This window comes from Vipera berus, assembly GCF_964194415.1.
Source record: "Vipera berus genome assembly, chromosome: 3".
Taxonomy (NCBI): domain Eukaryota; kingdom Metazoa; phylum Chordata; class Lepidosauria; order Squamata; family Viperidae; genus Vipera; species Vipera berus.
In genome coordinates, this window is record NC_138204.1 from 153,161,042 (window position 1) to 153,175,870 (window position 14,829).

The window sequence follows — 14,829 nt, forward strand, 5'->3', positions numbered from 1 at the left end:
GCAGTGGGCAGACATGGAGTGCGTCCGGCTTTTGAGGCAGCGGCTGCGGCCTGGCGTGCACTGTTTGTTGGGCAGGCGGCTCTGCTGTAGCTGCAGCCACCGCTATGGTCTTCTCCAGTGTGGGAGCTCGTGGCGCTTTCCAGGTGCGGCGGGTGGGGCGCCGCATGGCTGCAAATCCGAAAAATGCCGGTGGCGCCGAAGTGGCGGACAGACCTTTCTACTTTGCGCATGTAAGTCGTGCCTGCAAGGCGCTGCGGCCGTCTGGACTGCCCTTGTGAGAAACAGATCACAGGGGGTTTATTCTCTGGAGAACAGGCGCAGAGCCTGTTGCTGCCTACCTAGATCCTGTAAACTCCACCAGAAATCTTTGCACTTGAGTTATGAATCATGATTGAGCCATTGGGAATCCTGGGCGGATATCCTCAAAGTGCTCCGAAGTTCCCCAGCGAGGATATAAAGTGTCTGCAACTTTGCCTCTTGAGGCGTTGAACTTTTCCGCACAGACCAACTAGCCCAGGGGTAGGCAACCTCGGCTCTTTTATGACTCGTGGACTTCAACTCCCAGAATTCCTGAGCCAGCTATGCTGACTCAGGAATTCTGGGAGTTGAAGTCCACGAGTCATAAAAGAGCCGAGGTTGCCTACCCCTGAACTAGCCTGAACTTACCTGTACTCGGGGTGGCGGGGGGGGGGAGTTGATTGAGTATTGAAGTGCGTGTTTGGATTTTCAGTCCAGTCATATTTGTTTGCGAGTTTGGATCAATGTGGGGTTTGAATCCAGTCACTACAGTTCTTGAGTGATGGTGTGTGGCAGAATGTGATGAATGAAACTTAAGTGATGGGGTTTTCAGGCATTGTTAAGCTACCTACTGCATAGTATTGTTCTGTGCTCCTGGCCACTTTCCTTAGTGACCAGAGGCAAGCCCGCCTGACTAATAACCAGCCAAGACACAGTGAAGGCATTTTGTTTTGTTTATTGCAATAAGCGGGGAGAGAAGCTATCAAAGTTTGGTTCTCTCCAAAGTTTCAACCTAAAATATTCCCTTCTTTATACAACCATGTTGTGGCCGCCACATCACTCCCCATTCCCCAGAGGTACTATGAGGTTACACTCTTTCCAACCGCCTCCTACATATTTCCTGCTACATACTAAATCATACATCACATGTGCATTAAAATTAGAAGATAATTTATGCAAGACGTGTTAGTTAATATTAATCAACTAATTTCACATGCTCAGTTGTCTGAGTTCTGGGCCCCCCTTTTTTTATGACTTCTTAGAAAAATAGGTTATTTTCTGTTTTTCTAGTTATCTCCTCTTACGGCTCCTTTTTCCCATTCTGAAGACCCAGATAACATTTTTGCCTACGTGTTTCTCTTGCATCCTCCCTTTATGCCAGGGTTGTCAAACTCTCAATGTCGCGTGATGTGTTGCGACGTATTGCAACTTTTTCTCCATTGCTGGAACTGGGGTGGGCGTGGTTTCGGCATGACGCATCTGGCCCACAGGCTGGCAGTTTGACACCCCTGCTCTCGGCTATTCTTTCCTGGTTCCCATCCATTGTAGTTTCTTCGGTAAGCTTGTTTCTCCACCCAGTAAGTTTCCACTGCAGCAAATTCAATTTTAAATTTCTCTTTCAGTGTTAAATTTTGAAGACCATTCACTTATTCCAATCAGTAGGTTGAAAGTGTACAACAGTTCATTTAGTGACTGTTCAAAGTCACAATAGCAGTGAAAAAAAGTCACGCCCATTTTTCATAGTTACGACTTGTGCAGCATCTCCATGGTCACGTGATCAAAATTTGGGTGCCTGGCAATTGCTTCATATTTTTGACAGTTGCAGTGTCCCAAGCTCACGTGATCACCTTTTGCAACCTTCTGACAAGCACAGTGAATGGGCTAGGCAGATTCACTTAACCGTGTTAACTAACTTGTCAACTGCAGTGATTCACTTAACTGAGGCAAGAAAGGTGTTAAAATGGGGCAAAGCACTCTTAACAAATGTCTCACTTAGCAACAGAAATTTTGGGCTCAATTGTGGTCATAAGTCAAGGACTACCTGTATTTGGCTTAATTTATAACGTAATGATAAACATTCTACTGTTTGCAGAATGCTGGCTGATTATGGAACCAATCCTAAGTAGTCTGCAACTAATATCTGGATGATCTTCATTAATGAACAGAGCAGAAAGCACCAAACAGCTAGTTTTACCTTGATACATGAAGTGGCCAACAAGTCTCATAGTGCAAGCTCTTCCAATTATTTTTTTTAACTAGCTAAGAAAATTCCATTGAGGAGTTTGCATCATTTTCAAGATATGTGCAGTGCCTTTTCCCCCCAAAGTTATTATTGGCCCTGCTGGAGGCATGGAAGGTAGAGAAACCTGTGTTTTTCCATTGCAGAGTTCATAACAGCCTGGATACAGAAGAGCCGGCAAGATAATTTCTGCCTAATGCTGCTGTCGACTCAGAATGTAACTGGAAAATGCATACTGTGCCCAGCTGTTTCAAACTGAGAAGTTTCAGATTATTTGTGTCTTGTATACATTGCCTAGAAGTATTTCTTTGCAATGCCTTTCTTACCCTTTCTAAATATTTTCCAAGGGATATATTGTAATTATATTTTACTCATATTTTGAGCATTCAGAACAGATTGTGTAAATTTTAGGAATTTATGAGACTCCTGTAATATAAATGCTACTCATTTGCTTTACAAAAACTGAATAAATGAAACAAGAATAGACAGTTACCAACAACATTCAAAGTAAATAGTTAAATGTTACAATAGAAGAAAATAGATGTTACTCAGGCTTGAACTGTGGACTACATGGTGGTCTCTGAGCTTGGTATTGTACTGATGATGGTATCTAGTTGGATAATGAATCATTTGCAAGCAAACAGCTAAGCTCAGAGAGCCACCTACTGTTACAATGCTAATTTAAGTCGGGTTGAAACCTTTAGCATATAAATAATGCTGTAATAATATACTAAATTTATATGCCACCTTATTCCCAGCAACTCTAGGTAGTATATGGTGTTGAAAACATGTAAGAACAAAAAGCAACACACAAAAACAGCACATAGCCAAAAAAAACAAAACAGAGAGAGGCACACACACACACAAAAAGATGAAAGACATTACTCAGCCTAGCCCAGGGGTAGGCAACCTTGGCTCTTTTATGACTCGTGGACTTCAACTCCCAGAAGTCCACGGGTCATAAAAGAGCCAAGGTTGCCTAGCCAAAAGCCTGGGCAAAGAGCCAGGTTTTTAGTGGTCTTTTGAAATATCAGTAGGGAGCCGTTTGGGTGGAATTTCATTCCAGAGGGCAAATGCTACTACAGAAATGTTTCCAGAGCCTAGACCACAGGTCTGCAACCCGCGGCTCCGGAGCCGCATGCGGCTCTTTCAGCCGTCTCCTGCGGCTCCCGGTCCTCTGCCACATGCAGTCCCAAAAAAAAAAAGTGGGACTAAAAAAGTTCAACCAATCAATTCAAATATGCAGGGTAGGTGCATATCTCGCCTTGGCTCCACTCTTCAGTCAAACCCTGTTCTGCGCATGTACGCACATGCGCACATTTTTTTTGCGGCTCCCAGTTTTTCCTTTTGTGAAAGAACCGGTTCCGAGTGGCTCTTTCACTGTTTCAGGTTGCTGACCCCTGGCCTAGACTGATAGTATTGTTTAATCAATGGAATGTGGAGTGCCCCAATCCTACCAGATCAAGCTGGTTGTACAGAAACAGTGGGATACTGTATAACACTGTGCTTTCAACAATTCCAGTTTAAGTCCAGAGGTTTACATGCAGCCAAGTAGAGGTTCTGTTTTGACCTTAAAACGAACATCAAGATCAGGATAAAGGGTGGCAGGCAAAATACCGTTTCTCTCGTCCCACCTTCTGAGGTGAGATTTTGAATTAGAATTGCCATCACAGGCTGAATAAGGTATTGTCCCTCTTCTTCAGCATGCTTTACCATCAAAATGACTGATGCAAATGAAAAGGGGCTTTGCCCCACTTGTAGCCATCCCCAATACAAGCATCTTTTTGGGAAGGGGGGGCTCTGTCCCCATCACCTCATTGCCAGCCAAAAAATGAAACAGACTTGGAGTTAAAATAGTGTCCCCACCCCACCCCAAATACATCCCCTGTTTCAGCATAATCACTGGAAAAACTAAGGCAGACATGTCAACCTCACGATGTCACATGACGTCGCGTGACGTATCGGGAGTTTTGCCATTGCTGGCAATGGGGTGGGCGTGGCTTCCCCGTGATGCGTCCGGCCCACGGGCCAGCAGTTTAACACCCCCGAACTAAGGTATGTAAAATCTAGAGTTCATCAGACATTACCTTGGAGGGAGGTAAAGGGTCTACAATGATTAGAACAGGACAGTAGAGTCAAGATTCAGATTGGCCACAGATCTCACGCCAGTTCATTTTGATGCTGACTTAAAGATGAGTAAACTCTTCAGCTTTTAATGCAGAAAGGCCTATCATCCATGTTCAGTAGAAATTACATATTTGCATGTGTATAAATTATGACTTTCAAAATCATTTCTTTGGCTTAAACACAAGTGTTATAAATTTGCTGTAATATAAGGAGCTCATTTTCTTACCTTGTCTAGATCACCGGACAGTTTGAGGGCAATTTTGAAGATACATACCTTGGGAAAGAAATGTTAAATTAACTAAAGCAGTGGCATATAAAGAAAACTTATATAAAATGTTTTACAGATGGCATATGACACCAGTGAGTTTAGCAAAAATGTTTAAAAATATTTCAAACAACTGTTGGAAATGCAAACAAAGACCAAGTACTTATCATATCTGGTGGACATGCCCTAAAGCAAAAAGATTTTAGGTTAAAATACATTTATGGTTGGAGAAAATGAATAAAAAACAAATCGACTTTAAGCCAGAATTATTTTTGTTAGGAATAATAGGAGCAAATTATGAGAAAGATTGCATATATTTAATACTACACGTACTAATGGCAGCAAGAATTGTATTTGCCCAACATTGGAAAAATGAAAATTTACCAGCTGAAGTCCTAATTAAGAAAATTTTAGTGTGTGCAGAAATGGATAGATTGACTTTAAAGATAAAAAAGAAGACTCAGTGTATTTTAGAACATGGGATAATTTCTATCAATGGCTAGAAAAATGAGTTAGAGAGAAAGGAATGTGATATGTAACTCTGAATATATATTAGCAAGAAGAAGAATATTGAGCGATTAATTAACATTAAGATCACTGCAGATGGGGACTGTAGCCAAGAAATTAAAAGACGCTTGCTCCTGGGGAGGAAAGCCATGGCAAATCTAGACAGCACACTAAAAAGCAGAGACATCACCCTGTCAACAAAAGTGCGTATAGTCAAGGCTATGGTCTTCCCAGTTGCAATGTATGGCAGTGAAAGCTGGACCATACGAAAGGCTGAGCGCCAAAGAATTGATGCCTTTGAATTATGGTGCTGGAGAAGACTCCTGCGAGTCCCTTGGACTGCAAGGCGATCAAACCGGTCAGTCCTAGAGGAGATCAACCCTGACTGCTCTTTAGAAGGCCAGATCCTGAAGCTAAAACTCAAATACTTTGGCCACCTAATGAGAAGGAAGGACTCACTGGAGAAGAGCCTAATGCTGGGAAAGATTGAGGGCAAGAGAAGAAGGGGACGACAGAGAATGAGGTGGCTGGATGGAGTCACTGAAGCAGTAGGCGTGAGCTTAAATGGACTCCAGAAGATGGTAGAGGACAGGAAGGCCTGGAGGAACATTGTCCATAGGGTCGCGATGGGTCGGACACGACTTCGCAACTAACAACAACAAATGATAATTAACTATTATCTATTATTGTTTGTTAAACACATGAACCCAGACATTATACTGTTTGCTAAATATTGAGAATGTTCTTTGGAAAAACCCTAACCCCAACCCCACCTGATTCCTAACCCTGTAAAAACTAATAAAATTTATACAAAAAAAGATACATACCTTGAAGAGATGGAGACCTTTGCACTTACAAATATTTCTTGTCCTCTGCTGTCTCAAGGCATTCATTAGAAATCATCAAACTGTTTTACTTTCTGAGAGCAACCTAATCTGTTATCAAGACCCGTGAAAGTTTTGATCAGTAATAAATTTGCAAGCTAAGGCTGCTAATATTATGCCATTGCTGATTGTGCCAAAAATAGAGTATCTGTATTCTGTAGCATAGCCTGGCCAATCTTGCTGAGTTTGGGAGCTAAGTAGGGTGAGCCTGGTTAGTACAGGTAGTCCTCAAGTTATGACCGCAATTGAGCCCAAAATTTATGTTAAGTGAGAAATTTGTTAAGTGAGTTTTGCCCCATTTTAAGACCTTTCTTTCCAATTTGTTAAGTGAATCACCGTGGTTATTAATAACATGGTTGTTAAGTGAATCTGATTTCCCCATTGATTTTGCTTGTCAGATGATTGCAAAAGGGGATCACATGGCCACAGGACACTGCAACCGTCATAAATATGAACCAGTTGCCAAGCATCCAAATCTTGGTCATGTGACCATGGGGATGCTGTAGCGGTCATAAGTGAAAAATGGTCATAAGTCACTTTTTCAGTGGTGTTGTAACTTTGAACAGTCACTAAATGAACTGTTGTAAGTTAAGGACTAGCTGTACTTGGATGGAGATATTCAGGGATTACCAGGGCTATAGACTGAGAATTTGAAAAACATCTCAGAAGACCATGTCCGTCGCTTTTATCTTGTTGCCAATAAAACTGGTTTGTGCCTGTAATGTAAGGAATTGAGCTGGGGAAAAAATTACCTTTTATTCTATGGCATCTTTTCTCAAGGTGGGTGGTATTTACTATTGAACAACTTTCCTGCTGATTCTTCATATTAGCTACTCTTTATTAATAGTGTTTCTCCTCTGCTTCTCTCTATTCACTTTAGATGCTCTTTCTCGGCACTGCAGTACAGAGGTGACTCAGGCTACTTTAGCCAGTGTGGCACCAGTGTTTTCAGTGGTAAGTGTTCCCCTTCAAGGCCATGAAGTGGAAAGCATAGATCAGGGGTAGGCAACCTTGGCTCTTTTATGACTCGTGGACTTCAACTCCCAGAATTCCTGAGCCAGCATGGCTCAGCTTGGAAACCTCTCCCTTTCCCCTCAGCGTGGCTGGCTGAGGAATTCTGGGAGTTGAAGTCCACGAGTCATAAAAGAGCCAAGGTTGCCTACCCCTGGCATAGATGACCCATGCTTAACAGAGGGGGGAAAAATGCTGCAGGAATAGAGATGGAATGTAATAGATGAAATGCAGGGTTCATTTATAACATTGGGTTGCAGTCAGGGTAGAAAAGAATAGTTTGTAAAAATTGAAAGGGCTAAAAATAATTCATCCTGCGCTGGGCCACTATCTAGGAGAAAGTATGCATGTCTCAATTGTCAATAAACGAATTGAGAGACAAATCTAAGCGCACTTTTTGGGGGCAGCCTTCTCCGGTCATGTGACATTCCAGATAATCTGCTGGCTATGGATTATGGGAGTTGAAGTCCAATCCTTCCAGAGACATCTCGAGGTCTATCATTTTAGAATTAAATGGCAATAAAACTTTTACACAGTTGATTTATTCTCATACTGTTAACCACTATGCTAAGACATTTGGATATCTTAGTTTATAAAACAGTGTCCACATCTACTATTCTAATCCATAGGATTAGAATAGTAAAGCACTCTTTATTACGTGAATTGTAAAATTCATTTTACAATTATTGCCCTATTTCTGAATATATAAACTTCAATAGAAATCTGTCTTAATTATATTTGATACTTATGAATAGTAGAAATACCACCCATATTAAATAGGACAAATTTTATTTAATTTCAGTGCTATTGCCTTCTTTTAAAAAAATCTGTTTCCTTCCTTTTAGATGAAATTTGATACAGAAGGCAATGTTACCTCCTATGGTATGTAGAATTCTTTTTTACTTACGAATTCAAGAAAAATATTTTACAGCCATTTTAGAATTTTTTAAATAAGTAATTGCAACATTAATAGTTTTTGGGTAGTTTATCATTTCTGTTAAATTTCAGATATTTGTTGTATTTGTTGAAGTGATAACTTTGAGAAATAATTGCTTGTTTCAAGTGGTGTACGTTTCCATTTCATATTTCTATACAAAATCTTTTTGGGGGCAGAAAGAAAGAAAACAGAACTACATCAGGAACTAGGTCTTCAAGCACGGGATCTACGGTTTCAACATCAAATAAATATAACACCTAGGAACAACAAAATTATTATGAGAATGGAGGTAAGAAAAATATATGACTATACAAATGTTGGCTTAGCAGCTTTTAGTTATTTGGAAAACCTCTGAAATATTTACACATAGCTAATTGAAGCAACGTATTTCTTTTCCTTTATTTACTGATAAGTAAGATATATCTCCTCCTTCTTCCCAAAGATTTCCAAAATGCCTTGTATATCATCAGTAAAACAAAGGAGTTTCTGTGCCAGTGTTACAGAAAAGGGTTAGAATGGGAAATGAGGTGAGATGAGGTAAACCCGGGAGTCGAATTGTACCATTTAAAATAGCAAAACATGATGGAAATGGGAGAGAAAAAGTACAGCAGAGATGAGCCAATACAAAACGTCTAAATTGCGTCAAAGAGACCTAGGGTCATATTTTTATTTTACCAAGAAGCCTGGTTGAAAATCTTGAGAGTCTTTTTTTCGCCTAATCGACTTCAAAGAGTATGTGATAGGAGAACTCAGGGGAAAGATGGAATCAGAAGGTGTACAGGAAAAAAAAAGTACAACTAAGGTTAAATGAGCAAAACCATAGAAGCAACAAATAAAAATAGGAGACAGTTTTAAGGTTAGGATCACAGCAATAAAGAAAACAAAACACAAGTCATATAAATCCAAAGCTATTACCAAAGAAACACTATCACTGAAACAGCCAAGAATTTTACACCTATTTGCTTTGGAGGAAATCCTCTTCAAATACCTGAGTCTGAGTAATCACACATAGTGTGATTTAAATATATATATGTGTGTGTGTGTGTGTGTGTGTATGTTAAATGTTTGTTAAGCATTCAGAATACACTTGCTTGGTCCCAGACACTGGACAAATCTTATTTCCTGTTTCAGCCTAGCCCAAGGCCATCTACAGGCAGTAGCAGCTCATATTTGTGTAAATTTTTTTGGCTTGCTAACAAAGAATAAAGGGAGACCGATATGATAATTTCAAACTTATTTGTTCTCATCAGTCAGCCATACCCTTCTGAGATTCAAACCTGGGCTGACTGCGTCTTAAGCCGTTGTTTTAACCCCTAGGCCACAGGCTCTCTCTCTCCCTCTTTGTTAGCTGAGAAGCAAGGGAGATATGTGTTAAATGTTTGTTAAGCATTCAGAATACACTTGCTTAGTCCCAGACACAGGACAAATCTTATTTCCTGTTTCAGCCTAGCCCAAGGCCATCTACAGGCAGTAGCAGCTCATATTTGTGTAAATTTTTTTGGCTTGCTAACAAAGAATAAAGGTAGACTGATATGATCATTTAAAACTTATTTGTTCTCATCAGTCAGCCATACCCTTCTGAGATTCGAACCTGGGCCGACTGCGTCTTAAGCAGTTGTTTTAACCCCTAGGCCACCAGTTCAAAGGGCATATTAGACAAGTCTGGGCTTGTGATTAGCGTTAGTGTAACAACTGAAGAATATGTAACAAGTATTAGGTGTTGGCTAATTTTCTTCTCTGCTTCTTCTAGTTTTTGAAGGCTGTGATAACACCAGAGTATCTTCTGATCCTAGATTATCGCAATTCAAATCTGGAAAAATGGCTGTTCCAAGAACTGGCATCTCAGCTAGCTGGAGAAGGTCAACTAGTTACATATTCTTTGCCTTTTGAATTCAGAGCTATAGAAGCAATACTGCAGTATTGGGTGAGCATGCTTATGGTGTGCTGAGAGTGGTTGTTGTGGCCTTTCCCAAACTGGAGCCCTCTGGACATGGTGAACTCCAAATTCCCAAGAGATCTGAGACTTAAGTCCAACATATATGGAGGACCTTGGGTTGAGAACATTATAATCATTTGTTGAAGGAGGCAGATAAATATATATACTCCTCAGCTTATGACCACATAATTGAGCCCAAAGTTTCCATTGCTAAGCAAGAAAGTTAAGTGAATTTCACCCTATTTTATGATCTTTCTCGCCATAGTTGTTAAGTGAATCACTGCAGTGGCTAAGTTAGTAACACGGTTGTTAAGTGACTGTGGCTTCCCCATTGACTTTGCTTGTCGAAAGGCTGCAAAAGATGATTCCATGACACTGCAGCCATCATAAATATGAGTCAGTTGCCAAGCATCCAAATTTTGATCTTGTGACCACAGGGATGCTGCAATGGTCGTAAGTGTGAAAAACAGTCACTTTTTTCAGTACTGTTGTAATTTCAAATGGTCACTAAATGAATAGTTGTAAGTTGAGGACTACTTGTATGAGAATCATGGCTAAAAGGCAGTCCTTTTCTTATAGGTTACTTCAAATGGCTATCCTTATTAATTTATTCTGTATTTAAAAATTGTGTTTCTGAGCTAGTTTCCTGATAACTCCTGTAATTAGTGTAATGCAAATAATAATAATAATAATAATAATAATAATAATAATAATAATAATAATAATAATAATAATTTAATATAATAATAATAAAAAATAAATAATAATAATAATAATAATAATAATAATAATAATAATAATAATAATAATAATAATAATAAAAAAAAAATAAAAATATCAAAGGATATTGTGAGATCCCTGCAAGGAAAATGAAAAGGGATGACTTGACCACAAGTGAAGATATTCTGGGTTTTATTTTTTTAAAAACAAATCGCTTATTTTATGCAGTGTAATAACTGGCATGTTTCAGAAGCAGTTTTGAGCGTGAATATTTACTTTTAAATATTTATATGTTGCATGTTATTGCATACATATCCAATTCAATATCATAATAACATTAAAGTCATTATTTAAATCAGTGGCAATGAGAAATAAAATAATAAAAGATTTCACCATGCATCAGCGTGTACTGATAAAGGTTGGTATATAGGTTTGTGGAAGGATGTTCTGCCTATATTTCAGCCTGCATTATCAATTTTGCTATAACTTCAAGATTATATGTCTGTTTTGCTGAACAAAAGGACTTTTTTAGAAGGCATTCTAAAAAAATTATTTTAATTCTTATAAAGGATCATGTTGTTATCTAGATCAGCTACCTGAATGGCAAACTGAGCCATCTGCAGCCTCAAATTCTTGAAACGCTGAATGCTTTAGTGGATCCTAAGCTTTTGTCCCTGGATAGGAGTAAAGTCCATATCTTACTGCAAAATGGAAAGAGGTAAGCAAATCTGCCTTCAGTCTCTTCAATTACCTTGTTAATGTAAATTGTAGTCAGCCATTTTCTTGAATTATATAACAACTACACTTATTACAACAGATCGCTTAAACTAAATATTAGGCAGGGATAAAAGCACTGTAGATTGTTGTCTTGAATGCTGAATTGATTTGTTCAATTCTACTTGATGCAGTTAATAATCTTTTTGATGCAACAATTTTAGCACCACGTGGTTGTGGAAATAAGACAATGTAAACTATTACTGAAACAGATGAATTTTTTTAGCCCGATATAAAAACAAACTACCTAAATTTCTCTTTTAATTTTATATTACAAATCTATTAGAGTAACAAAGAAAAAATGTTTTAGTGCCTTTGAAATATAAGAATTAACAATAGCGGAAAGTCAAATAATAGTCATTTTTAAAAGTCTTGGTTAAGACAGCTGTTTGAAACTGGTGCAATAATAATGAAATTTAAAAATATTAGTTCCACTATAGTAGTATTAAAGCTATAGTGTTAAAGCTATCACCACTTAACCTTTTCTGCTACATTAAAGAGGTAACCAGATTCTTATAAATCCCAGCTGATTCATAAAGGCAAAGCTGTCTTTCAGGTAGCAGGTCCCAACTTCATTACATTTTAAATGAAAGATATTTTTGTATCTGTGAAACCAGATAACAGATTCTAATTTCAGTGGCTTCATATAACATCAAGCTGCTGTAAATGTTTATATTTAAGCATAAACAACCCACATTATTGCTCAGCCGTGAAGAGATTTCAAGAATGACTTCCACTTTGGATTTTGACTTGACCCAGAAAGAGGTCTAACAGCAAGCTCATATGTACAAACAACTTCAGCAAAATATTGGTTAATTTAAAAAACAAAGTATGTTTTGTGATAGGTCTCTTATGCTTTTATTTTTTAGTTTGTCAGAATTAGAAACTGATCTTAAAGTTTTCAAAGAGACAATATTGGAAATCCTAGATGACAAAGAAGTCATGGAAGAACTGTGTCTGACTAAATGGACAGATCCAGAAGTATTGTAAGTATAGGTTGTGAAAGAGTGTTTCTGATGGTCCAAATTATACTTCAAAGTTTTTGAAATGGAGGAAGCATAAGTTCCTTTGTTTGTTTAAACTGGTTACCGTTTCCAAATGTCTTAATTTTCCACTGCACAAACAACTGTAAAGCATAGCTGTACCGAGAATATACACTGCTCCCCTCAAAAGCAGGTCAAATGCTGTTTTATCAGAAACCAATTAACCATTGTCTGACAATTATTATTGCTACTAGTTAATGACTTGTGATCTTTGAAAATTTGTGGTTTCTGTAAAATATGGAGGATGACAAATGCATTTCAGTGGGCCGTCATCAAAATCTGATTATCTACTGATTATCTACTTACAATAGAATTCTGTTACATAGTATACTTTAGTCAAAACTAGGTTTGGTTTCATTATTTTTAAAAATATTCTAATTGATTTTCTTGAGTACAGATGGAATATAAATAAAAAGCAGAACCCTGAATACCATTCAGATACTATGTAATAAAAAAAAGTTGAATACTGTAAAACTAGCAAGTCATAAAGCAAAAAGGCAGAAGAAAAATGAAGTAAAAAATTAAAAGATGAGAAAAAATATGAGCAATAAAATCAAATAATATAGTAGTGGCAAACTTTATCTATTTTTCTACAACCTCAACATGCTGCAACATGGTTTTACATTTTGGTAAATCAAGATCTTCCTTTTCTGTTGTTAAAAAGCTGGTTCATCACTGTCAATCTTTAGAGCAGGCCCATGGCCCATTGGCCACATGCAGCCCTGGAAAAATGCAGCCCCACAAGATATAATAAAAAAATATTTTTAAAAAAAGAAGTTTGCTATTTATATACATCTCTTACATATTTTATGTGTGGCCCAAGACAATTCCTCTTCAATCAGCTCAGCCCAGGCAAGCCAAAAGGTTGGACCCCCACCCTTTAGAATCTGAAACCCGAACTTCCTAAATGGCATAGTTAACCTTTTTTACTCTAATCCAGGCATAATATATCCAAACCTCCCCAGAAGTAGGCAAATTCTATGTTTGGGGGATATACTAAAATAAACGTTAACATCTTTAAACCTTAATTTCCAAAATACTGGTTCCACATTGTATTAATATTTTACTGGAGAACGTGACCAGATAGTGTGTACTAGAATGGCTTCCAATTTATTTAATCTCTCATGTAAGATGACAGCCAGCCCTTTCTAAATGTCTGTTGGGAAGCCCAATAAAGCCCAAAAGATTTTTTTTGTAATCGGCCTAGTTTTCAAATCAAACAAAATATTTGTTGTTCCTTAATTTTATATGTAGACTACTATAAGCTCCATGGATTCAGGGGGAAAAATAAGAATATATAAGATGTGTTACCCAGCCTTTGGTAACTCTAATGTAGTGCTCTCCAACCTTTCCAGCTTTGCGAACCGGTGGTGGGGAGGGGATGGTTTCAAGTGAGCAGCGGGCAAGCAAGTGCGTACAGCTCCATTTGTGCAAGCAATGGGCCCATGTTCACCCACCACTTCCATGGTCCAGTTCTGAATGAAGCGTGGCCCACAGGCTGGGTACCCCTACTCTAATGCATGCAACTCCCAGAATTCTGGGACACTGCAGTAAATAAACATGAAAGGTTCAGCAACTAGTGAAAATATAAAATAATAAAACTTTAATCCAACCAGAATAAAGCCAAATGAAGGTCAAAGCAAAGCCAAAATTAGCTCTGAAGTACTCTTTTCTGAACAGCTTACCAAGTTAGGATAGGAACTAACTGGATGTGTGCTGGTGGCCATTCCAAAGAGCTGATGAAGCTGGTAAAAAGCAGTTCTGCTGAGTTTTGGCCACCTCAACTTGCTAAAGTAAATTCTGCTAATAAATTCTCCCAGTGAAATCAAAATGGCCAGGTCAATTCCAATGGAAAAAATAAGATCCAGCAGATAAATAGAAAGCTAGAAAAGTTGTAGGGCTTAAAGGTTGATTCCAGCACTTTAAACACTGCACCAGGAAGCCTGTTGGAAACCAATGCAGGGGCCACAGTACTGGTGTAAAGCACCAATGAATTGCAGTGAGCACCTGAATTGCTGCACTCTGGATCAGCTTCATATTTCAAAAACTTCAAAGGCAGTCCCATGTGTAATATGTTGTAGTAGTCTTTAAGTCGGCAGTGATAAGGATATGAGTCATAGTAACAAAACTTAATGCTTTCATTGCCATTCAGAGCTTTTGTTGCCATTGAAATCACCATTTTCATATAAAAGCTATAGTTTTACAGAAAAATCCTGGGGGGGGTTGCCATCGATTAAAAATTATCATTAACTTGTCAATTCGTTTAAAATATATAAATAGAATTAACACAACAAATATTCCCAAAGTGTGTTTAAGCCTTAAAGCTATGTTCATTTCATACATTCTTCTCCACAAACTCAATAGAGTA

The 14,829-nt window shown here is 38.3% G+C and overlaps 1 protein-coding gene across 2 annotated transcripts in view; it reads left to right on the plus strand.

The window, feature by feature from the left end:
- The window catches only part of MRS2 (magnesium transporter MRS2), a 26,572-nt gene continuing 11,743 nt past the window's right edge, over positions 1–14,829 (plus strand). For both annotated transcript variants that reach the window (XM_081324417.1, XM_081324416.1), the window contains exons 1-7: positions 1–230; positions 6,921–6,994; positions 7,897–7,933; positions 8,165–8,277; positions 9,739–9,912; positions 11,232–11,362; positions 12,288–12,404. In XM_081324417.1, coding sequence (XP_081180543.1) covers positions 14–230; positions 6,921–6,994; positions 7,897–7,933; positions 8,165–8,277; positions 9,739–9,912; positions 11,232–11,362; positions 12,288–12,404 — 863 coding nt within the window. In that variant the 5' untranslated portion in view covers positions 1–13. The remainder of the gene's footprint in view (positions 231–6,920; positions 6,995–7,896; positions 7,934–8,164; positions 8,278–9,738; positions 9,913–11,231; positions 11,363–12,287; positions 12,405–14,829) is intronic.